This window comes from Garra rufa, chromosome 7 (genome assembly GCF_049309525.1).
Source record: "Garra rufa chromosome 7, GarRuf1.0, whole genome shotgun sequence".
Taxonomy (NCBI): Eukaryota; Metazoa; Chordata; class Actinopteri; order Cypriniformes; family Cyprinidae; genus Garra; species Garra rufa.
Genome location: NC_133367.1, coordinates 27,243,526 through 27,268,689, shown reverse-complemented (window position 1 = coordinate 27,268,689; position 25,164 = coordinate 27,243,526). Strand labels below are relative to the sequence as shown.

At 37.6% G+C, this 25,164-nt stretch overlaps 2 protein-coding genes across 3 annotated transcripts in view; both read left to right on the top strand.

Moving 5' to 3' along the window:
• Positions 1-7,521, top strand: part of sbno2b (strawberry notch homolog 2b) — a 51,303-nt gene extending 43,782 nt beyond the window's left edge. Inside the window, exons 17-28 of the mRNA XM_073843643.1 lie at positions 50-185; positions 465-577; positions 1,105-1,176; positions 1,262-1,370; positions 1,457-1,528; positions 1,619-1,762; positions 1,847-1,941; positions 2,279-2,371; positions 2,556-2,687; positions 2,991-3,067; positions 3,154-3,344; positions 4,047-7,521. Of these exons, the coding sequence (XP_073699744.1) occupies positions 50-185; positions 465-577; positions 1,105-1,176; positions 1,262-1,370; positions 1,457-1,528; positions 1,619-1,762; positions 1,847-1,941; positions 2,279-2,371; positions 2,556-2,687; positions 2,991-3,067; positions 3,154-3,344; positions 4,047-4,837 (2,025 nt within the window). The 3' untranslated portion in view covers positions 4,838-7,521. The remainder of the gene's footprint in view (positions 1-49; positions 186-464; positions 578-1,104; positions 1,177-1,261; positions 1,371-1,456; positions 1,529-1,618; positions 1,763-1,846; positions 1,942-2,278; positions 2,372-2,555; positions 2,688-2,990; positions 3,068-3,153; positions 3,345-4,046) is intronic.
• Positions 7,522-9,377: 1,856 nt separating this feature from the next.
• Positions 9,378-25,164, top strand: part of tjp3 (tight junction protein 3) — a 28,371-nt gene continuing 12,584 nt past the window's right edge. The window contains exons 1-14 of one of the 2 annotated variants that reach the window (XM_073844089.1): positions 9,378-9,509; positions 17,699-17,755; positions 19,914-20,032; positions 20,194-20,296; positions 20,385-20,646; positions 20,724-20,827; positions 20,903-21,092; positions 21,323-21,392; positions 22,225-22,319; positions 22,406-22,487; positions 23,340-23,431; positions 23,572-23,656; positions 24,786-24,889; positions 24,974-25,043. In XM_073844089.1, the coding sequence (XP_073700190.1) occupies positions 17,708-17,755; positions 19,914-20,032; positions 20,194-20,296; positions 20,385-20,646; positions 20,724-20,827; positions 20,903-21,092; positions 21,323-21,392; positions 22,225-22,319; positions 22,406-22,487; positions 23,340-23,431; positions 23,572-23,656; positions 24,786-24,889; positions 24,974-25,043 (1,424 nt within the window). In that variant the 5' untranslated portion in view covers positions 9,378-9,509; positions 17,699-17,707. Of the gene's footprint in view, positions 9,510-17,486; positions 17,619-17,698; positions 17,756-19,913; positions 20,033-20,193; positions 20,297-20,384; positions 20,647-20,723; positions 20,828-20,902; positions 21,093-21,322; positions 21,393-22,224; positions 22,320-22,405; positions 22,488-23,339; positions 23,432-23,571; positions 23,657-24,785; positions 24,890-24,973; positions 25,044-25,164 lie in introns of those variants that run through there. The other variant, XM_073844088.1, reaches the window with a different exon arrangement.

Genomic DNA, 25,164 nt, shown 5'->3' with positions numbered 1-25,164 from the left:
CTCTGATTCCTTTAGTGCATCTAGTAAAACTTTCCATTACTCTTCTCAGTTGGTAGCCATCATATCCGAAGCAGCCAGTTCTGGGATCTCACTTCAGGCCGACAGAAGGGTGAAGAATCAACGTCGAAGGGTTCACATGACTTTGGAGCTGCCTTGGAGTGCAGACAGGGCCATCCAGCAGTTTGGTGAGTAGGCAGCATTACCTCGTGCTTACATATTAAGTTTGTGGCCATACACCAGTTATTTTGTCTACTCTAAGTGGGGCAGTCTACCAGCTCCAGGCTAGATCGCAAGTGCTGTTGAAAAGTGGTTACACTGTCAACACCCCACATAGCTTCAATAATTCCACCTGCATCACCCAGCCACAGCCTCTAATCTTGTCATCAAAGCTCTCTTCCCATAAAGAGTCTCAATAGTTGTCACTGTACCACAACAACTAGTTAATGACACTTTCTGTTCCTCAGGTCGTACTCATCGTTCTAACCAAGTCACGGCACCGGAGTACATCTTCCTAATCTCTGAACTGGCAGGCGAGAGGCGATTTGCGTCCATCGTGGCAAAGAGGCTAGAGAGTCTGGTGCGTGCAACTTCTAGTTGGTTTTCCATTTCTATAGTTAAAGGGATAGTTCACCCAAAAATGGAAATTCTGTCATTAATTACTCACCCTCGTGTTGTTCCAAACTTGTATGACCTTTGTTCATCTTCGAGACACATATTAATATATTTTTTGATGCAATCCAAGAGCTATCTAGCTCTGCATAGACAGCAAAGCAACTGACAAGTTGAAGGCCTAGAAAGGTAATAAGGACATTGATAAAATAGTCAATGGGACTTCAGTGGTTCAACTGTAATGTTATGAAGCCATGAGAATGCTTTGTGCGCAAAAAGTACTTTTCTAAGCCTTAAACATTTAAAAGTGTCAGTTGCTGTCTATATAGGGTCAGAAAGCTTTTGGATTTCATCAAAAATACCTTAATTTGTGCACCGAAGATGAACGAAGGTCTTACAAGTTTGGAACAACATGAGGGTGAGGATGAGCACTTAAAACCTTAACATTCAAACCTCATTCCTGACATTTCAAACCTACGTGTTTGTTTTTTACAGGGAGCTCTGACTCATGGTGACAGGAGGGCCACAGAGTCGAGAGACCTAAGCAAATACAACTTTGAAAATAAAGTGAGTAACTGTTTGACATAGAACAGTGACGCTGCTAAAAATACTTATAGACTAACCCGTGGTCTGTTTTGGCTATTCCTCATAGTATGGCACCAAAGCTCTAGATAAAATTACCAAAGCCATCCTTGGTCAGATTGAAAGCAAGGTACCCCCTCCAAAGGACTATCCTGGTGGCGATGCCATGTTCTTCAAAGGTAAATGGGTTTTGTGCTTTACTGTTAAGATGTGGATCAGCTAGAACCTTGATCTCACCAAAACCACAAATGCTTTTTAATCCTAGAAATGAAGCATGGTATGATGGACGTAGGCATGCTATGCAGTCAATCACGCTTGGGCATCAACACTGAAAAAGGTAAGGTTATCACAGGAGACGTATTGCACCTGATGTATTTCCTCACATGATAATCACATGCATCCATCATGTGACTCCTCTTTGTTTCAGACTGCAATATCACAAAGTTCCTCAACCGGATACTAGGCCTGGAGGTGCACAAACAGAACTCCCTCTTTCAGTACTTTACGGACAATTTCGACTACTTGATTGAAAAGGACAAGAAAGAAGGCAAATATGATATGGGAATTCTGGGTAAGGAGCACTTCTTCTGTTGGTGTGGTACTTGAAGTTGCATCGATCTGCTTAGGTGACAAACAAGTATCTGCTTTCTCCCAGATCTGGCACCAGGCAATGATCAGATTTATGAGGAGACGCAGGAGAAGTTCTTGACGGCGGGAAATCCTCAAGATGGTCAAGTTATCCTGTACAAGGTCAGTTTTTTGGCAAGAAAGTTGCACTGATTCTTACATATATAGGTTTGTAGACAACAGCTTGGAAAACATGCCTAAGGCGCTTGAGTTTCATCCGTGACACTCACTACAAAACACGCTAATCATGTCTCCCACCAAGAGCAAAGTTTATTTTGAGAGCTTACGCAATGAAGACAGGTTTAACAGCCGTTACCATAAGTAGTTCCTTGACCGAGAATAAACCACACTGTGAGACCTTTCTCTTTGCATAGATTTGGCATCCAATCATAGCCAGAACATGTTGGAAACTAGTCTGACGAACATTATCTCTGACAGAACTGTTTGTTTCATTGCACAGATAAGTGTAGATAGAGGTATGCCATGGTTGGAGGCTCTCCAGAAGGTCCAAACTCTCAGCAACCCGGATGAAGGCTTCTATTTATCCCATAAAGTGAGTATACAAGCGAAAAAACACATATTTTCAAATTTGCATGTAGTTTCCTTTTAGTGACACAGGAAAGATGGTTCCGTGGAAGAATCTTTCTTTTCAGGGGTAAAGGAGGGTTCATGTATCATTAGAGTTCTTCCGTAGTCGACTCTGTGGTTGAACATGTTTGTGCCTGTCTCATTTGCAGTTGAGAGGTAAATATCCATGCGTGCTGCTAGCCGTGCAGGGCCAGGAGCACAACATGATCATCTACAAACCAAACATCGGCAAGCAGGCCCAAACGGAAAGCCTTGATAACCTCCAACAAAAATACCGCAAGGTGTGTTCAAACTCTTCATCATAAATGTACTTATTAGGCCCTGGGTGGCTCTAGAGCCGCAGCCCTGCAGAGTTTTGCTTCAACCCTTGTCAAACACACCTGAACAATCTAATCAAGGTCTGAAGGGTTACTGGGATGCTAAAGGCAGGTGAGCCTTTATTAGGGTTGGAGCTAAACTCTACAGGACTGCAGCTCTCAAAGAAGACCTTCCTAAAACTGCTGTGGAAAACGTCTCTGCTGCCATCTAGTGAGCATTACAGGTTTAAGACACTGTTTAAGTGATGTTTTCTACTCTTGCTTCAGGTCACTCCGGAGGAGGCACAGGATAGCTGGGAAAATCAGTTCATGTTCTCCTTCAGGAAATGTAGCCATGCTAACTGGTAAGAAACAAGACCTTCCCAACTTCTGACGTGGCACTAGCCAAACTGAGCTAAGAGAATCTTACATGTATGCATGTTTTCTGCAGGAACGGGAGGTGCAAAAAGGTAGAGGAGGGTCAGGAGTGCTTAATGGGCACTCGATTGCGTCAGTATCACATGTTGTGTGGCGCTCTGCTCCGCGTTTGGAAGCGTGTGTCTGATGTGGTCGCTGACATCACCAACTCTAGCATTCTCCAGATTGTCCGCCTCAAGACCAAAGACAGCAGTAAACAAGTTGGTGAGTCACCCTCTTAACCATTCCTGAGGAGTTCCTGACCAGCAGGATGTGATGTGCTGGGCCAGGGATCCTCAAATCTGGCTTGGAAGATCCACGTTACTGCAGAGTTTTGCTCTTTGTACCTACCTTTGATCCAACTTGGTTGAAGTTTTTCACTCCAAATTTGTTCACCTCATCTTTGCCCCCTCCCAACCTGACCAGCTTACCCACCCAGTACATCACCTTCACGTCATTCCCTTCAATTAAAAAACCTTGAAGGAATTCCTAGACTTAAGGTTTCATAGTTCCTCATCCTCCTCCCAAGTCAGCATTCAAGCTGACCTGGGAGCAGACAACCTCTTCAGGCAACCCGAAGAGCTAAACTCTGCAGGAAAGTGGATCTTGCAAGCCAGATTTGAGCATCCCTGCTCTGAGCTGATAACCAAAAAGGTTGGAGCAGGAGTGCCCAAACTTGGTCCTGGAGGGCCGGTGTCCTGCAGAGTTTAGCTCCAACTTGCCTAAATACACCTGCAAGGAAGTTTCTAGGATGCCTGGTAAGAGCTTGATTAGCTGGTTTAGGTGTGTCTAATTTGGGTTGGAGCTAAACTCTGCAGGACAGTGGTCTTCCAGGACCAACCTCTGGGTTGGAGAGTCAGTGACACCACTGGAGTCATTTAAAGGAAGTCTGCATCTTGTGTAATTAATGTTCTGTCTTTCACCTAGGTATTAAAATCCCAGAAAACTGCGTGTCAAAGGTACGTCAGGAGCTGTTGAGGATGGATGCGGAGGTGAAACAGCGACGTCAAGAGAAGGAACGCCAAGCTCAGGAACAGCGCCAGGCTGAGGAGCAACAGAGGCTGATGGCTCAGCGGCAAGAGTTTTTCACCCCGAATATGTTCACCTCATCTTTGCCACCTCCCAACTTAGCCAGCTTAGCCACTCAGTACATCTCCTTCCCCTCGTTCCCCTCCATAAAAACACCTTTGGACGAATTCCTACACTTAAGGGTTCACAGTTCCTCGCCCTCTTCCCAAGTTAGCACTCAAGCTGACCTGGGTGTAGACAACCTCCCCAGGCAACCTGAACCAACAGTGGATGACTTCAACTTTGAAGAGTTTATTCAAGAGCAGCAGCAACCTCAGCAGGAGAGCCAGGCCACACAGGAAAGCAGTTCAGCACACGACAAAGAGCTGTATGACATGATACTGTCCTTGGACTCATTCATAACACCTCCTAGTCAGACTGTCCCTGCCTCTTCCTCTTCAGACGCACCTTCGTCATCGGTACCTATGGTCTTGTCAAATTCCTTCTCTTCTTCCTTGTCCCCCTTCACTCCCTCGCTCACGCCATCCTCATCTTCTTCCTCATTGTCGCAAGACCAGCAGATGCTCCCATTGCCCAACAACTACTGCAGTTCCGAAACCATCATAAACGTACGAGAGGTGTTGAACAGCATGCTGCAAGGTGGAGCTGAATCACGGCAGTCCGTCATTAAGTACCCACAACCCGAGTGAGATCCTTCCAGTTGGACTCTCCAGTAAATGCGCACATACTCAGGGCTGTAGTCTGACCACTGCCGGCGTCCTGCTCCGCCATTGGCCTCGGTTCCACAAGGTAGAGATTCTGCTTCACAACATGGGAGGAAGTTCGCTCTGTTCTCGAGTTGGTCATCCCAGTTTCAACACCCTGAATTTTATACACTGAGGCTTTAAAGTGTATTGATTTACCAAAAATGATTCAAGGTTTGTTTAGCTTATATCATACCAAACATACAGTAGATTTTTCTCAAGATGAAGACCCTTGAGGTAACATTTTGGTTCCTCATTGGAGGAACCTTCTGGGGAAGCTCCAGGCACCTTTGAAAGTGCCTCAAATGTCATTTTGAGTCCTGAGAGATCTTCAATATATATTTTAAATGCCTCAAAGACTTTCTTTTATTAAGGGGTCATTACTTTAGTTCCACAAGAATGAGATTCTGCTTCACAACATGGGAGGAAGCTCACTCTGTTCTTGAGTATGATCCCTAAACACTTTGTCGTAACTTCAGGATAGTTACCAAATCAGTCATCCCAGTTTCAACATGCTGAATTTTATACACTGAGGCTTTAAAGTGTATTGATTCACCAAAAATAGTTCAAGCGCAAGTGTGAAAATCATACCACATATACCACAACGTACAGCAGATTTTGCTCAAGATGAAAAGACACTTGAGGTACCATTTTGGTTCCTCATTGGAGGAACCTTCTGGGGAAGCTCCAGGCACCTTTGAAGGTGCCTCAAATGTACTTTTGAGTCCTGAGAGATCTTCAGTTCAGGACAAGTTCAAGATTTTCTCCATCTGCCTAGAGGTTTTCAAAGGGTTCTTCCATTGCGCCAACCGGAGGAACCGCAAATGGTACCTCAAGAGTCTTTTCTCTGCAATGGCCACAGATTTCATGTGGTCCTAGCTGAAGTTGTGCCTCACATATGCAAGACTTACCGCAAAGTTCACTTCAGCAAGAAGCTTTGTTTTGCATTGGACAATCATCAGCTTCACATTTCCACGACAAACTTCTGTTAGACAAAACACTTTTCCCGAGGAGGCTACTGTCGAAATGTGCCTTTGGAACATACGGTGGAATGTAGACGCAAACACATACTCCTGTACCATTCACGTGCAGATGTTTGTAACGTATTTATTGCCTTTATTTATCAGGCCTTGAAACAGTGTGCTAGTAGGAGAGCGTAACTACCTACAGATCACTTACCTGTGCAGCTGTCTCTCTCTGTTGTTCTAAAGTAGAACAGTCTGTCCTGCTGTCCCGTCTCGCAATGTAATACAACAGAATCTATTAGCTGGTTGATTTATTGATTCCAAAGCACTTGAGTCGCACTTCGTCCCTTTAATAATACAATATTTTCATTGTGACCTAGAAACTGAAAAGTCCTTCCGTCTTAACGCGAAATGCATGCCTGGTACAGTCACAGATGGGGCTATAAAACTTTTATCTAGTTGAATTTAAGCCCTTTAGTTAAGATGAATTAACGTTTTAAATATTTAACGTTTATAACAATGAATTGATTATTCTTATTTAATTTTAAAGGAACGTGTTTTAGATTATAACTTCTATTGATACTATGATATTTGTGCAGACAGCAAACAAAACGACAATTCGAAGCAAAATGAAATTTTGCTAGACATTGCTCTCCTGCACTGGGTGGTTGAATATTTTGTTCCTTATTTCTGTTTATCTTCATTCTTTATACAATTGATACAGTCTTAAATATTTTCACAGCAATAGCCCAAATATTCACTTCATGGCTCTATGGTGTTTAAACCACTCCCGATCTCAGGATGAAATTTATGTTCAATTAGTTATTTAAATCAGATAAAATATATCTAAATGTTTAATGTCTGCGTAAAGATACGGTTCGTCTTCTATGTAAAATCCTGTCGTTGACACATAATAAATATTATTTATTTAGCCATTATTGCATATTCACTGCACATTTTATTATCTTATTCTTTTCAGTAAGGGAAATTCGTTCGGCCACGTTTGCACTTGAAACTTTGTGAAATTACATGTGGGTTCTTTTTCACGCATATACCGGTAGTTGTTACACACTCATTGTTCAATAATATTTTAGTGTATCCATTTAGCTTTCACAGTGCCTCCCCAAAAACAGCCAATAAGATAAACATGTGACTTAACTCACCTTATACAACGACAGCACTATACGATAAGGCCATGAAACTGGGACAAAGTCAAATGAACCTGTTACTTAATAGAAATGTATTTGACTTGCTCTGTGTATGATTTGCACTAAAACCGCATCAATGAGTTTCTGTCTAGTTTGTGATTCAGTGCCGCCATGTTTGTTTGCTCATGGCCCTTCGTGGGAATGTTCAATACTGTAAACATCTCGATTCGTTGGCTTCGCTTTTATATCAATATGGCATTTACGTAATTTATTGCTATGAACGAAAAACATGCTACTGACTATATGTGTTTTAAACCGTTGTATTCCTGTGTTCTTATGCTTTTGTCGTTTTCGATAGGCCTATTTATAATTTAGATCCAGTTGTATATATTGTAAAAAATACAAATTGTGCCTTTCGACTGTTTCTTAAAGAAATTGTTTTCTACTTGTATCTAAAGAACGGAACATATTACAAACTTTGTTATAAACAAAGCAAAAAAATAAAATGTTCAGATTACACAGTGTGTTGTGTGATTTATTTGTGATAAATTATTTAACTTTGTTGTATTGTTATCTTACAAAAATTGTAGTTTACTCATAACATTTAAAGAAAAATAAATACATTTTAAATATTACTAATTTTATTGTATACATTTTAATTGGAGAGTAGTTAGCTGATGTTTTTCTTACATTACCGGTCAAAAGTTTTTGAACAGTAAGATTTTTAATGTTTTTTGCATTGATTTGATCCAAAGTACAGCAAAAACAGCCACATTTTGAAATATTTTGACTATTTAAAATAACTGTTTTCTATTTAAATGTATTTTAAAATGTAATTTATTCCTGTGATTTCATTCAAAGCTGAATTTTTAGCATCATTCAGTCACATGATCCTTCAGTAATCATTCTAATATTCTGATTTGCTGCTCAAAAAAACATCTGTTGAAAACAGCTGAGCTGATTTTTTTAGGTTTCTTTGATGAATAGAAAGTTCAGAAGAACAGCATTTATCTGAAATTGAAATCTTCTGTAACATTATGAATGTCTTTATCACCACTTTTGATCCATTTAAACTTCCTTGGTAAATAAAAGTATTCATTTCTAGAATTCTTTCCCCCAAAAAAGATATAAATATATTGTTGCTTATGAATGGTATAGTGTATAATGTTACAAAAGCTTTTTATTTCAGATAATGCTCAGATGTACTTAACTGTTTTAAATATTGATAATAATAATAATAATAAATGTTTCTTGAACAGCAAATAAGCATATTTAAATGATTTCTAAAGGATCGTGACACTGAAGACTGGAGTAATGATGCTGAAAATTCAGCTTTGAAATCACAGGAATAAATTACATTTTAAAATACATTCAAATAGAAAAGTTATTTTAAATAGTAAAACTATTTCAAAATTGTACTGTTTGTGCTGTACTTTGAATCAAATAAATGCAGGCATGGTGAGCAGAATAGACTAATTAAAAAAAAAAATCTTACTGTTCAAAAACTTTTGACTGGTAGTGTATATAAATATAATGTTAGTTTATGTCTCAAACCAGTTCATTTTAGAAAACATTGTGGCTTCTTGGAAGTTTACTAAGGCCCCCTAGTGTTCATCTGTCCCCTGGTTGACAACCATTGATCTAAATAATTCTGTAAGGTACTTCAAATGATACCATGGTATTACCATCACATCATGGTTTTGGTACCAATGTCACGTTAACACCATTATATCTTTTGAAATGTCATAATTAAGTAAAATTATACCATTTTGTATCACACTAGACACCACGAACCATAAAGTTAAGTTACAGTATAGCTTAGAAATGGATGGCTACTCCTGTTTGAAAATATAAGAAACTAGCAAACGCGGTAGAACAACGGAGCATTTTATGGTAGCCCGCTATTTTATGTTATATATGTAGCTCTTCCTATTATTTTAAAGAATCTTACCTTAGTTTTCAAGCTGGAATCGTGTTAACTTAAAAGACAGTGAATTCATTCACTGAGGTAAACTAGCAGCCGCTAACGCACTTCAGTCAGGCGTGTGAGCGCGCCAATACCGCGCTTTCCGAGCTGAGGGCGCTGTAGCATAGGGAAAATAATTATTTTACACTAAATAATGAAAAATATTTTCTCAGAGACATATATAAGTATTTTCAGACAAAATAACAAAGAAAAAAATCTAAAAACATTTTAAAGAACATGTATTACGATAAAAAAACAAAGTAAGCCTCAAATTATCTTGCGTTATTTTAACATATTTTTAGAGACTCAGTGTAGGCTATTTTGCCATAGAAACTGGCTTCATGACGAAACTGCCCAACCCACCTGTATTAAACTCCTCCCCCCGCTTACAGGTACACGCTCAGGTGCTGTATAGATAGATGCTAGGAAATATAACGAAACCTTATTAGAAAACGACCGGTGCCAGGCCCTGTAAGGCCTCCGATACGGAATTAACTGTGAATTTTAAGTATTAGTTTTTAAAGCGGACACATAATAAGGTTAGTCGACTGTTTTGCTTGTCCTCTGCTCTGTTGTGTTTATCGATTGCTTGTGTTGGCCTGAGTCATGTTTTACATTTTACCGAAATGTAAGTTGTTTGACTGGAAATTAAGGCGAAATGGTAAACATTATTGGTGACATTGTGTAAACATAAAACCTGCTCCGTGTGGTCTTTGGATTTGGCCCACAGCTCGTGTTTTAGAAGATGATACATGTTTATTATACTCTGCTTGTCTAGGTAATGAGTTATTCGCGGAGTATATGTTGCCAGATTGTTGTTAAAAGATACTTTATTGGTCATCAGTTTTGAGCAGTTTCTGTTTCTACAGTCTGTATAGAGACTCCCTTAGAAACAAACCGTACAATTATTTGTTTTTACCAAACCTGACTACTAATGTTGCACCTTATGTCTCTTTCATGTACGAAACATTGTTAGTTTTAGTTGTGAGACTTTTTATAGCCATTATGTCCTTTGAACCAGTCTTGTGAACACAGTGGTTTCATTTAGAAACGAACCGTATTGTTTGTTTTTGGCTATTAAAAATCCTGACTTATTGACAGCTAACTGTGAATGTCAGCTGATTTCAGTTTAGCCTATCTATTAAATATGAACCCGTTAAAAATGTCATAAACATAAGCGATATCTTATAGAAGATAGTTCTTTTGAATCGAATCTTTTTCATGAACATGCCGAGCCAGTTCACAAATCCTGTCTGAACGATTGAAATCGTACATGAAAAAGTGATTCTTCTCGGGTGAACAGAACTAAACAGAGAACGTTTTTGTTTGTTTTCTGACTCGTAATGAACCGAGAACCAGTTTTAGAGTCAACCAAGAATAATCATTTTAGCGCGTTTGCAGAGTCGGTTCTTTGAACTTGTGTTCGAAAGAACCGATTCGCAGTTCGAGGTCAATGATTGAAACAGTGCTGCAGTAAACTCCGCCTAATCTCGCTCTACTGGTTCTTCCACTCGTTTGAGTCAATACATGCTTTGTAGTTTCTGTGTGGTTTCGAGAAACAGCTTTCCCATACATCCACATTTCTCTTCAGTGATGCTATTCACGTCTGAGTCGAAGATATAGTATTGAAGGACGTGTTTTTTTCCCCTGTCATCAAAAGTATTCACCCCTTTAACTGTCAGTGTATCTTGAGTCGATCATTAAGTTTCTACGCTGTGAAACTGAGGTGTGTTGATGTCTGAGTATTGAGGCCAACCTGCCCTGCTAAGAAAAATATGTTTTGCTAACATTTCCATTACGTTATCTGAATGTTCAAGACATTTTACAATTGATTTTCTTGGTTAAGCACACATTAGAGAAACAAAGCATTAAGATTGTTTATCGTTATGTTACTGAAGGAACATTTATTTGTGACTTTGAGGGAACTTTGCCAGAACGTTCCCCAAAGTTTTAGGAATGTTCCCAGTTGGCAAGGTGTGTAGAAAATGTGTTCTTTGTTTCCTAATGCTTTCTGTTAGGATGAAGAATGAATAAATAAATGAATGTAAATAGTTCTGAAGAGCTGGGCTGGACCACCAGAAACTTGTGGTCTCTCCTATTATGCAAGCGTTTCCAGATACTGTTTGAGGGGGCACACCTTAACGCAACACCATCTGACTTTTGTACATTCCTCCTACATTTCCTGTCAAAGACTGTTGGCCTGAGGGTGTGAAGTGGTTCCAGTAAGATGACCACGCTCAAGTTTTTGGAAAAAAGTGTTTAGATTTTGACACTTCCTAAATTTCTAAATTTATCCTGTAACCACAGAGATGAAGCCCACATCTTTGATATGGGAAATCCAACTAAACATTGTGCCTGTTGTTTTTCTGTTGCTAAGGTGTTCAGAGTGGTTTTTAGCATGTTGTTTGCTTGATATAGTTGACTTAAAGGGACATTTCACCGTAAAAATGAAAATTCTGTCATTTCTCATGTCGTTCTAAACCTGTTTGATTTCCTTTCTTCTGCAGAACAGATATTGCTTCCAGATTGTGCACAATCGTATACTAAATCTCACTAACCCACATGATAAAGTTTAATACTTAGTGTTAATCTTCATGTTCTGCTTCTTCAAACCCAATATATGCCGAAACCTTCACTAGTGTGCAGATTAAACATTAACAGGTCGGGGTAATGATTGTCAGTATAACCTCGTCAGCTTCCTTTAGCAACTCGAGGGTTTGTTTTTAGAGGAAAACCTACTGTTCTTAGTCACTTTAGTTAAAAAAAGACATTTTTGTGGTTTTCGATGCCAAGTCTGGATTATGAAACCTTAAATAAACCTTCATAAGGTGGCGTTGTCTCAAATAATGGAAACTGTCCAGCTAGACATCCCAGTTCCTCCTTAATTAGGCCTACTTAAAGGGATAGTTCACCCAAAAATTGAAAATTACCTCATTAGTTACTCACCCTTAAGCCATTTTAGGTGTATATGACTCTTTTTATATATATATATATATATGAATACAATCAAAGTTGCATTAAACAATTTCCTGGCTCTTCCAAGCTTTATAATGGCAGTGAATGGGTGTTGAGATGTTGAAGACCAAAAAAGTGCATCCATCCATCATAAAAAGTGCTCCACGCGGCTCCAGGAGGTTAATAAAGGCCTTCTGAAGTGAATTAATGATTTGGTGTTAGAAAAATATCCATATTTAAAACTTTATAAACCTCAATCTCTAGCTTCGCTAACTGTCGTATGTGTGTTTAAAGAGAGCGCCGTTCCAGTGGATTACGTAGGACTGCAAGTTTTGTTTACAGCAAAGGAAAACCAGTCTCCTCTGACTTGTATTGAAATCCTCCAAAATTTCTCTTTTCAAATCGTCATTTTGTACTTCGAATTCATGACCGGTGTTTTGATTTGCTCTCTTCTCTACTCTTCCACATTCGTCACCTATTACAGTTCATAAAGTTTTAAACATGGATATTATTTACACAAATGTATCGATTCACTTCAGAATGCCTTTATTAACTGCCTGAAGCCATGTGGAGCACTTTTTATGATGGATGGACGCACTTTATTGGACTTCAAAATCTCAACACCCATTCTCTGCCATTATAAAGCTTGGAAGAGCCAGGACAATTTTTTTTAATATAACTCAGATTGTATTCATCTGAAAGACAAAAGGATGACTTGAGATTGAGAAAATCATAGGGTAATTTTCATTTTTGGGTGACCTGTCACTTTAAGAAACAATAAATATTAAGTACCAAAGGATTTGTTGAACTAGTGGGTGGGGCGTCAGGTGCATCTAGCCCAATATTTCGGGTACCCTGCTTTCTTTACGTTCCTATGCTAATAAGGGTGGCCTTGTTTAGTTCTGACTGAAAATGGAAGTGAGATTTAAAGGGAGTACTAAACAAGTTTAAGTTTACTAAACAAGGTAATGTGTTATCTGAGCCGTGTAATGACAGCTTTACACAGACGGGAATGTAAATACTGACTTGCACCTGTTGTACTGTGAGGCTTTTGTTACTGTTATAGAGTTACGGAAGAGTAAAATAGCCTTAATTATGTACAGATTGTGTATGATAAATTTGCAAATAGCGTACTTATTGGTAATACACTAATTGTAGGAGTCATGTGTGTGTTTCTTAAGGGCAGGGTTGTGATTTCAGGCATTTTCTAGATTCTTTTCTACACATTACATTTCATTACATGTGACTTGACCCTTAAAGGAATAGTTCACCCAAAAATGAAATATTCCTATGATCATTTTATTACCCTCATGTCCTTTAAAACTCAAACTTAAAGACTGTTTATTTCTGTAAAGCACAAAAGTAGATATTTTGAGGAATGTCCTAGCTGCTCTTTTTAATACAATGAAAGTAAATAAAAGTGGTCCATATGATTCAAGAATCCAGCTGGTTAGGTTTATGCTAGTTCACATAAATGAATGGAGTGACCCATTAGCTTTGTTTTTGTTCTCTGTGCACTGATGTGTTTCATATAATCATAAACTACAGCATAGTTTGTTAAAACAGGTGTAGGAACACTAGAGTCCAGCATATTCCATGAAGGGAGTTTCCTCGAAAAGGGTAGTTGTGATATTTGCATCCCTGCTCTCCTCTGTGTGAGGCACTTCCTTTATGACTATCATTGCTGTCATCGACAGTAGTCATAGTTAGTTTCATTTCAGAAATCTACGCAATTTCAAAGTGATACTAGCATCCTGTGTAGTCATAGTTTTTATATATATTGTACCGTTCAAAAGTTTGGGTTTGGTTTCTCTTATGTTCACCAAGGCTCCATTTATTTGATCAAAAGTACAATAAAAACAGCAATATTGTGAAACAGTTTTAAAAGTTGCTGTTAATCATTTTTCTTCAGAGCACAAATTAAGATATTTCTGATGAAATCCAAAAGTTTTTTGACCCTGCATAGACAGCAACGCAACTGACACGTTGAAGACCCAGAAAGATAGTAAGGACATTGTTAAAATAGTCCATAGACATTAGTGGCTCAACCATAATTTTATGAAGCTACAAGAATTTTTTGTACGCAAAGAAAACAAAACAAAAAAGATACTTTATTTAACAATTTCTTTTCTTCCGTGTCAGTCTTCATCTAAAATAAAAAACAAATAAAAATTAAAAAAAAGACTTGAACCTAAGAGGGAGGGTAGTACTCACCACCGGCAACTTCACCACGGCTCACCCTTAAAGGAGTAGTTCACTTTCAGAACAAAAATGTACAGATAATGTACTCACCCCCTTGTCATCCAAGATGTTCATGTCTTTCTTTCTTCAGTCATTTCTTCAGTCAGTTTTGAGGAAAACATTTCAGGATTTCTCTCCATATAATGGACTTCTATGGTGCCCCCGAGTTTGGACTTCCAAAATGTAGCTTCAAAGGGCTCTAAACGATAACAGCCGAGGAAAAAGGGTCTTATCTAGCTAAATTACTTATGTAGACTGTTTTCTAAAAAAAATTACAATTTATATACTTTTAACCTCAAATGCTCGTCTTGTCTAGCTTGGCAAGATGAGTGTTTGAGATTAAAAAGTATATAAGTTGTAAATGTTTTTAGAAAATAACCGATCGTTTGATAAGACCTTCCTCGGCTGGGATCATTTAGAGCCATTTGAAGCTGCATTTAAACTGCGTTTCGGAAGTTCAAACTCAGGGGCACCATAGAAGTCCACTATATGGAGAGAAATCCTGAAATGTTTTCCTCAAAACACCATTTCTTTACAACTGAAGAAAGAAAGACATGAACATCTTGAATGACAAGGGGGTGAGGACATTATCTGTAAATTCTTGTTCTGAAAGTGAACTATTCCTTTAAGTGTTTTATGCCGTTGGAATCCTTGGCTCACGCTGGATGCATGCCTCGGATTCGTCCGTCATCTGACGTAATATTTGGGTATTTATCTTCTTTTTTTTTTTCTTTTATGAACTAGTTTTAAGTTTTTCGCCCATTTGGAACCAAACCACTGCAGGAAGATTCTCTGGAGAGTAAATGTTAACATTTATTTGACTTTCGACTTTCAGTAGCAAAGGGACGCCAAAATGTTCAAAAGGGGCAGGGCCACCTTTACTAAAACAGCTGTAACTTTTAAATGAAATTAAATATCTTCACCAAACTGTGATCTGAGGTCACATGACAAAAGTAGTGGAGCCTGGCCACTTGGTGGTGCTATAAAAGAGAAAAAAAACAAAAACGTCCATAACTATGCAACCGTTTGTCCTATTGACGTGAAATAGATATTGAATTTTTCAAGGGCTTAAACAATTGTATATTGCGTGGTTTTTCACACGTACGCACAATATTTATTGTACGACAACATTTTGTCATATGATAGAATGAGGCCTCCTCATTCCGAACAATTTGCCGCTAGAACCACTGCTGTCAATCAAACCGGTTGTTAAATGACTGACACAATGTTGCGATCTAATCCTCGGTTTTTCGCTCAAGCTGGAAAAAAACACTGCAGTGCAATTCTCTGGAGTCTCTAGGTCAGTAATTATCCAAAAAAAATATTGACATTTTACCATTTGGGAAGCAATAATGTGGTCGTTTACAAAAAGGGGGCTGTCCAAAAATACCCAAAAGCATATAAAGCCTAAATGAAAACTCAAAACTTCACGAAACCTGGTGAGCACATGCAACAGGTGATTCTATTGATTTTATAGATGTCTTGGCCTTGATTGTGTCAGTTGCATTGCTGTCTATGCAGGGTCACAAAGCTCTGAAATTTCATTAAAAATATCTCCTTTTTATTCTGAAGATGAACGAAGGTTTTACAGGTTTGGAACGACATGAGGGTGAATAATCAATGACAGAATTTTCATTTTTGCGTGAACTATCCCTTTAAGAAAAAAACCAAACAAACAGCTTTTATTCAAAATACACTTTTAATCAATTTAATGCTTCCCTGATAAATAAAATAACTTTTTATAGAATAGTTTAGTATACACTACCAGTCAAAAATGTTTAATGTTTTTAAAGAAATCTCTTCTGCTCACCAAGCCTGCATTTATTTGATCCAAAGTACGGCAAAAACAATTATGAACAATTTTGAAATATTTTTACTATTTAAAATAACTGTTTTCTATTTGAATATATTTTAAAATGTAATTTATTTCTGTGATTCCAAAGCTGAATTTTTAGCAGCGTTACTTCAGTCACATGATCCTTCAGAAATCATTCTAATATTCTGATTTGCTGATTTTTATTATTATTATTATTATTATTATTATTATGTTGAAAACAGCCGAGTAGAATTTTGTCAGGTTTCTTTGATAAATAGAACGTTCAGAAGAACAGCATTCATCTGAAATAGAAATCTTTTGTAACATTATAAATGTATTTATCATCAATTTGAAGCATCCTTGCTAAATAAAAGTATTAATTTCTAAAAAAAAATTATACTGATAGTGTATAATGTTACAAAAGCTTTTTATATTAGAAAAATGCTGATGTTTGGGTCTTTCTATTAATCAAAAAATCGTAAAAAAAAAAAAAAAAAAAAAAGTATTCAACTGTTTTAAATATTGATGATAATAATAATAAATGTTTCTTGAACAGCAAATCAGCATATCAGAAAGATTTCTGAAGGATCATGTGGCACTAAAGACTGAAGTAATGATGCTAAAAACTCAGCTTTTAAAACACAGGAATAAATTACATTTTAAAATATGTTCAAATAGAAAGATTTTAAATAGTAAAAATATTTCAAAAATGTGACTTTTTGCTGTACTTTAGATCAAATAAATGCTGACTTGATGAGCCGAAGAGACATTAAAAAGCATTAAAGCATTAAAAATCTTACTGTTCAAAAACTTTTGACTGGTAGAGAATGTATTAAGTTATATAATATAATATGCTCATTAATTTATATAATATTTAATTTAACCTTACATTAACATTAATTTATACAAATATCTTTTTCAAGGCATCTCAACTAGATTATTTATGTTTCTGAAGAAAACGAGTGGTATTTGTAGATGTGTTGGTTTGGCTATGCTTGATCAGCTTGGTGAACACAGACTCTCTCTGACCTTTGCTTTGCCAACAACGGCCAATAAAAACACGGGAAGCATTCCAGAAATTCTCTAGTCCAATAGAAACCGCTCTCGAAGTATGTCATGATGGTTGCAGGTCTTTGTTTGGGGACACGTAAACGATCGACGTGAAAACAAATGCCAGGTACTAAAATTCAGCCAGTTTTAGGAAGCATTCATTGCTCATTATTTACAATAAAGAAACTAACTTGCATCAGCCGTGATAAACATGAACTTTGGAATGGGGTATGGCACTGATAACAGCTCTACCAGTCACAACCGACTAGTATTTGTAATTCAGGTCATCACACGTTGGCAAGTTTCCAATGGCATGCCAGTGATTCTAGCCACTTGGGGGGAGACGTGTATTGTCAGTCTGTTTATTGGTTTGGTGAGCCGTTGGTGAGGAAGTGTCAGGTATCGCTGATGTCATGCTTTGGCTCCGCCCCCATGTACCTGCACAGCAGGAATTCAGCAGGTGGGAGCATGCTCAGCTAGAGCCATTCCTTCTCATGCTCGGCCGAGCTGACAAACAACAGCCGAGTGCTGGACTTTCACAAAGAACTCGTGAGGCCTTCAAAAAACTGGAGCAGATCTTTGTTTGGTAGCTTTGTGAATGTTGATCTTTCTGTTGTTTGTTTGGTGTCGTGCAAATAAATAAAAACCGCTTCTTTCTCGTTTCAGAAAGCAGACATGGAGGATATGACGATATGGGAGCAGCACACTGTCACGTTATCGAAAGTAAGTTGCGAATTGAGGGTTTAATTGGCTGTAGCCACACCTTTATGGAGCTCTGGACAGGTGTGTCAGAGAACGTGACACCAGGTGTAGAGTTTCCCCTACAATTGAAAGTCGAGACGGAATGAAAGTTTAGTGAGCAATTGTGATACCATGATTGTCGTAAGCACTTTTTCCACCTGTCACCGGGACACGCCCGGAATTTTGGAATGTCAAGTTTGGGGTCATGTGGTGCATTTCACTGTAGAAAGAGGTTGCCTTCAGCCAGGCATTTTTGTGTGTGATTGCTCAGTTTTTTGTTTGTTTGTTTTGTCTTAAATTACTTCATTCATCCACTTGATTTTTATTTTGTCTTTATTTCTTTTGTATCATTTTTGTTTGTTTTGTCTTTATTTTGTTTATTTGTTTATTCTTTCTTTTGTTTAGGTCTGCTGTTTGTTATTTTGTTCTCTTATTTATTTGCTCTCTGTTGGTTGTATCTATAATTTTGAACACAATATAATAATTTGTGGGGGGGGGGGGTTTCGTTTAATTTTAAAATTAGTTTTCTTTCATTTTATTTTATTGTTTCATTGTTTTTTTTATTTGCTGATTTTGGTTTAGTTTCATTATTTTTTGCTTTGCATTTTGTCTTTCTTTCTCTCTCTCTTTTCTCTTTTCTTTCTCTTTTTCTTTCATCTATTTTGTTCTGTTTCTTTGCTTCTGTCATTCAATTTGTTTTCTTTCAGTTTTATTTCATTGTTTTGTTTTTTTTTTATTTGCTAATTTTGGTTTTGTTTGATAATTTTTTTTGCTTTTCACTTTATTTGATCTTTCATAAAAAAAATTTCTTCAATTTTGATCGATCTTTTTTCGTTCTCTATTTTATTCCATTTCTTTGCTTGTCTGTCTTTCATTTGTTTGTTTGTTTGTTGTTCATTTATTTTTTTGTTCATTTTTGATCTTTCGTTCATTTAATCTTTCCTTCTTTCTATTGTCTATTTTGTTCTGTTTCTTTGCTTCTATCAGTCTTTAATTTTTTTCTTCATTTTTGATCTTTCGTTCATTTGTTCTTTCTATCTTTTTATTTTTTTATTTTTTTTTATTTCATCCTCCATTTTGTTCCATTTCTTTGCTTCTCTCTTTCATTCTTTTAGTTTTTTTTTCTTTATTTTTGATCTTTTTGTTCTTTTTTTTCACTATTTTTTTTTCAGTTTCTTTGCTTCTGTCTTTCATTCGTTTTTGTTGGTTTTAGTTTTTCTTCACTTTTGATCTTTCTTTCTTTCTTTCTTTCTTTTCCTTCATCTTCTATTTTGTTCTGTTTCTTTGCTTCTGACATTCAATTTGTTTTCCTCTTTTTTCACTTTATTTTATCTTTCTTTCGTTCTTTTTTCTTTCTTTTTTGATCTTTCCTTTTTCTTTCTATATTTTATTCCATTTCTTTGCTTTTCTGTCTTTCATTTGTTTTTGTTTATTTTTTCTTCATTTTTGAACTTTCATTCATTTGATCTTTCTTTCTTTCTTTTTATTTATTTATTTATTTATTTATTTATTTATTTTATCTTTGCTTCTCTCTTTCATTCTTTTTTTTGATTGTTTTTTTTCTTTACTTTTGATCTTTTTGTTAATTTAATCTTTCTTTTGTTCTCTTTCTTCTCTTTTTTTCAGTTTCTTTGCTTCTCGTTCATTCGTTTTTGTTGGTTTTAGTTTCTCTTCACTTTTGTTCTTTCTTTCTATCTTTCTTTCTTTTGTCCTTTATCTTATTCTGTTTCTTAGCTTCTCTCAGTCTTTTATTCTATTTCATTCTGTTTCTTACTTTTCTATTTTTTCTCTTTTTTTGGTTGCTCTGTCATTCTTTTTTGTTTGATTGTCCATTTATATCATTCATTTAGTCTTTCATTGTCTTTTTTCTGTTTATTTATTTATTTTTCATCTTCTATTTTGTTCCCTTACTTTGCTACTGTCTTTCATTCTTATTTGTATTTTTGATCTTTTTGTTCATTTGATCTTTCTTTCTTTCTTTCTTTCTTTCTGTCTTCCCGTCTTCCCTTCTTTTGTCCTCTATTTCATTCCGTTCTTCTCTCATTTTTTTGGGGGGGGGGGGGTTGCTCTTTCATTCTATTTTGTTTGATCGTCCATTCTATCATTCATTCTCTCGTTTGCTTATCCTTCCGTTTTACAGGATTCAAAGGTGGGCTTTGGTTTCGCAGTGTCAGGTGGGCTTGACAAACCAGTAAATGGCGACACATCAGTGGTGGTCTCAGACGTGCTTCCCAGCGGCCCTGCCATGGGTCGTCTTCAGTGAGTACACCTCCACACGAAACACGTGTGACTTCCTCCCACATATCCTGCCTAATCCTGTCTGACCTGTCATGTTTGTGTACAAGGCGGAAAAACCAACATGCTCAAGCATACTTGGCAGAATTTCTGTGATAGACACTCACGTGATTTATTGCCCACAGGACAAAAGATCAAATAGTTATGGTGAATGGCGTTTCGATGGAGAACGTCACATCCCTTTACACTATCCAAAATCTGAGGAACTGCGGGAAAACGGCAAACATCGTAAGTGAAAACATTGACGAAAGCAATAATTAATCGGAATTCCATGAATTCAGTTTACAAATAAAAAGTTAAACTGTGTATTTCATAGACTGTGAAGAGGCCACGCACAATTCAGATCCCAGCGAGCAACAAACCTACACGCTCTGCCTCGCAATCCAACATACTAGACGATATGCCACAGAAAAGGGGTCAGCGCTACACCGACACCAACCGCAACCGAGCTCGAAGTGTGACACCTGACCGCAACGGTCACGACCTTGCCATCATGTCCGGCTTCAAGCGACTTCCCAATCAGGATGTGCAAGACAAACCCATCAGAACAACCCTAATCAAGAAAAAACCCACAGATGGTCAGAATCGCATTGGCTTCGCATTGTATAACCATTAGTGGTTTTTGCCAAGATTTTAACATGTTTTATCTCCATAGAGTACGGGATGAAGTTGGGAAGCCAGATTTTCATCAAACACATGACTCCCACCGGACTGGCTGCTAAAGAGGGCAGCCTTCAGGAAGGAGATCTTGTTTTGAAGGTGAAGCGCTGGTTCTTTAGAAAAAGTTTCAGAGCATGTGAATGTTGTCTAACCTTTTCAAATGCTCTGGTTTAGATTAACGGCATGACGACAGAAAATCTGTCCTTGCTTGAGACCAAGCACCTGGTGGAAAAGTCTAGAGGTAAACTGACCATGTTGGTGTTGAGGGATGACAGAAAGTTCCTTGTCAGCATTCCTGAAGTGGAAGACAGTCCTCAAAACAGCGCAGACGAGAGGCGGCACGACAGTAGCTCCGAGCTAGAAGGTGAGTGTAGATGTTTCTACAGCATACAGCTGTAGTTTCTGCTTCTTTTGAACACAAAAGAAGAATTTTGGTAACCAAACAGTTGCCTGGTAGCCACTGACTTCCATAGTTTGTCAATGGCTACCAGCAACTGTGTTTGGTTACCCTTTGACTTCTGGGTGATTGAACTGGAAGTGCTAAAATGCAACTTGTTGTTTTTTTTTTTTTTTTTTTTCAATTTTTACTTGAAGAAATCTCAGACCTGGATTCTGACGGCCCCACAAACCGAAAATCCCGTCCAAGAGACCGACGTTCTCGCAGGTGAACATCTCAAATCTGACTTGGTCTCTTTACAGGGAACCCTGGGTATTAAGACTTATATAGCCTAATATAACATAAATGATGTTACTTACTAAAATATATGGAGCAGAAAACCTATAAAAGACTAAAGTTATTTTAAAAATCCACATAGTTTTTGACAATATGGTGGGTGCCATTATTTTGATGGTTGCACTCGTGAATAAGCCACTCGGAAGGTAAACTACTGTTAGGATGCCACATTGTGCGGCTTTTTGGACGTAATTTTCAGTCGAAGGGCAACAAGAGAAGAAATGTAAGTCTTTACTGCTTTTTTAGCGATAAGAAGAGGAGAAAAGAATGGGAAGACACCTGTGGATGAATAAAACCTCCTAAAGACCTGCGTCTTTGTTATTTTAACTTTAGCCCTGATGCCTTTGAGGCTTTTGGTAGACCACAGCTACTGAAACCGCTTACAAATGGCAGAGACAAGAAACACTAGATACCATCCTGAGCAGGGATTTCACTCAATATCCAGGGCATTTAGACTCCTTATCTGGAAAAATTGGTATGGCATGTGGTTTAAGTTTTTGCTTATATCCATCGTCACCTGTAAGCTTATTCAGTAGCTGTGCTCGTCATATCAGTATTTTATTTTGTGAGTTGTGGTATAAATAGCATCAGGCAGTGCTCAGTCCAAAATCTGTATAAAACAATGTGGGTTTTTTAAAATTACGTAACTACATATTTCAGTAAGAGACATCATTTGCATTATATTAAGCCATACAAGTCTTAATACTCGGAGTTCCCTTTAAGTTAAAAGATCTTTGCACTAACAGAGCTCATTGATCCGCAGAAATCGTGCTGATCCTGTGTCGAAAGCACGCGAATCGCCACCTTTGCGCTCTACGCTCACAAGACCACCCGCCCAGTCAATGCCCCCTCGAAGAGGTAAGTCTTAGTTAAATAACTCATTGGGTCTTGTTCATGAAACGCTTTGAATTCAATGGCTGAATGATGCTTTACTTCTTGTTCAGTTCCCTCAGAGTCTGAATCGGACCGCAGCAACTCACCTCCAGCATCAAGACATGGCACTCTCGATAACAGAGACCGATACAAGTAAATATGGCCTCATGGGAATTCATTGGTCCCATATGCATGTAGACAATGGCTCTGCAGCACCATAGTTATATATAATGTTGTATTTCATTTGTTTTGTTCAGAAATTATACTGAAACATAACTTAATGTAATACATTTTTTACTTATTTTTTATTTTTTTACAAATTTTTATTTGACAACAAAACCAGTCATAAGGGTCTTTTTTTTTTTAAGTAAATAAGCTTTCAATTTCTGTATGGTTTGTTAGGACAGGATAATATTTGGTTGAGATGCAACTATTTGAAAAAATGGAAACAGAGGGTCCAAAAAAGCCTAAATATTGTGAAAGTTGTCCAAAATAAGTTTTGATATATTTACAGTACAAAACCAATGATTTTGACCCTTACAATGTATTTTTGGCTATTGCTACAAATATAGCAGTGATACTTAAGACTGGTTTTGTGGTCCAGGGTCACATTTATTTTCTATTTATTTATTTATTAAATTTTTGTCAGGGGTTGTTTTTGCTATTGTTTTTTTTTTTTTTTTTTTTTTTTTTTGCATTTTTGCATTTTTCTATCTTTTTTGCCTTTTTATTCTTGGTTTTTCATTGTTTTTTCTGTAAAGAATTTATTTTCTTTTGCAGTTTGTCTTATTTGATTTTTTTGTCACTTTTTTGCAGTTTTTTTCTGTATTTATTTTGTCTGTCTGGGATTTTGTTTTGTTTTTCAGTCTGGTTTTTTTGTTTTATTTTCAGTTTGTTTTTTTCTGCTTGGATTTTTGTTTGCTTGTTTTGTTTTGCAAGTCTTTTTCATGCTGCTGTTTGTTTAGGTTTAGATGCATGGTTCACGAGTTTGTTTGTCCATTTCAGGGCTCTTTCTGGGATCTCTGCGCTGCCAAACCCTCGAGCCTCACCCATCACCCAAAACTGGAACTCCTCCACAGCCTCTCGGCCTCGCAGAGGTCTGCCTCAATAACGCATACCTGATTTACAAATAAAGCAGCTCTGGAATTAAAGACTGATGATTCAGCTAATAATATGCATGAATGTTGTCAGTAATATAATCTCAATAGCTTAATGACTGTTTCCTTTGTGTAACCAGCCGTTTCTGAGTCAGATTCAGGCCGGAGCGCCTCTCCACCCCAAAGGCGTGAGAGTCCCAAAGCTGAAAATCACTCCAGATACAAGTATGAGTCTACAACATGAGCAGCAAACACCAAATAAAGAGCGAGTTCACCCAAAAATGATAATTACCCCATGATTTACTCACCCTCAAGCCATCTTAGGTGTATATGACTTTCTTCTTTCAGACGAATGCAGTTGGAGTTATATTAAAAAATGTCCTGGCTCTTCCAAGCTGTATAATGGCAGTGAATGGGTGTTGAGATTTTGAAGTCCAATAAAGTGCGTCCATCCATCATAAAAAGTGCTCCACACGGCTCCGGAGGTTAATAAAGGCCTTCTGAAGTGAATCGATGCGTTTGTGCAAGAAAATATCTATACTTAAAATTTTATAAACCGTAATCTCTAGCTTTCGCTAACTAGTTAGAACCAAGTTTTGTTTACACCAAAAGAAAACCAGTCTCCTCTTGGCATACATCGAAATCCTCCATCATTTTTCTTCACAAATCGTCATTTTGCACTTCAAATTCTTGACCGATGTCTTCTGTGTTCGTCAATTCCTCATTTACCTATGTCTTCCATCATCCGCTGTAAAGCCAGTCTCTCGTGAACGAGCGTCTGATAGTTAGCGAATGTTATCAATTCACTTCAGAAGGCCTTTATTAACCTCCAGAGTTGTGTGGAGTACTTTTTATGACGGATGGACACACATTTTTGGTCTTCAAAATCTCAACACCCATTCACTGCCATTATAAAGCTTGGAAGAGCCAAGACATTGTTTAATATAACTCTGATTGTATTCATCTGAAAGAAGAAAGTCATATACACCTAGGATGGGGTATTTTTCCTTTTTGGATAAACTTTCTCAATATCAACAGGTCATTGAATCAAAAAAGATCATCTAAAAGTTTCATTCTTTAAAAAATTACCACAGCGGTGTCCAATACTGATCCTAGCGGGCCAACATCCTGTAGAGTTTAGCTCCAACCAGCTCCAAAACAGTTTCTTGGAGTCTGAAGACCTTGATTAGCTGGTTTAGGTGTGTTTGACTGGGGTTGGAGCTAAAGTTTGCAGGAGACTTGCCTTCCAGGATCAGGTTTGGACACCCTTGGTTCAGCAGATCATAAGTTTTCAATGATATATCAACTACTAAACTAGAAATATCTTCATTGCCTCCCATATCTCTTTCCCCAGGGTGCTTCCTGATCTTCCTCCTCCGGGTATGAAGTCTTCCTCTCTTAGCATGTCTCAGGATTTCCCTCGCCGCATGGCTTCTCCTTACAGGCCTCCACCCAGAGGTGATTTTATTGCTGCATATCATACTTTAGTTACTTTAGTTTTGTGGCTATTCTAGCGGACTCATTCATGACTTTTCCATACAGCTGCGTCAGAGTCCGAATCGGACGATAGTACCGGACCTCAACGCAGCCAGGAGTCCCGCAATAGATACAGGTACACATGAGGCTGATCATCTATCTCCACACGATGAGAGAAAAACTGTTCTTTTGTTGTTGTTTTTTTTACTTGCTTTGTTATTTTTATTGCATTGTGTTGTTTGTATACACTCATGTAT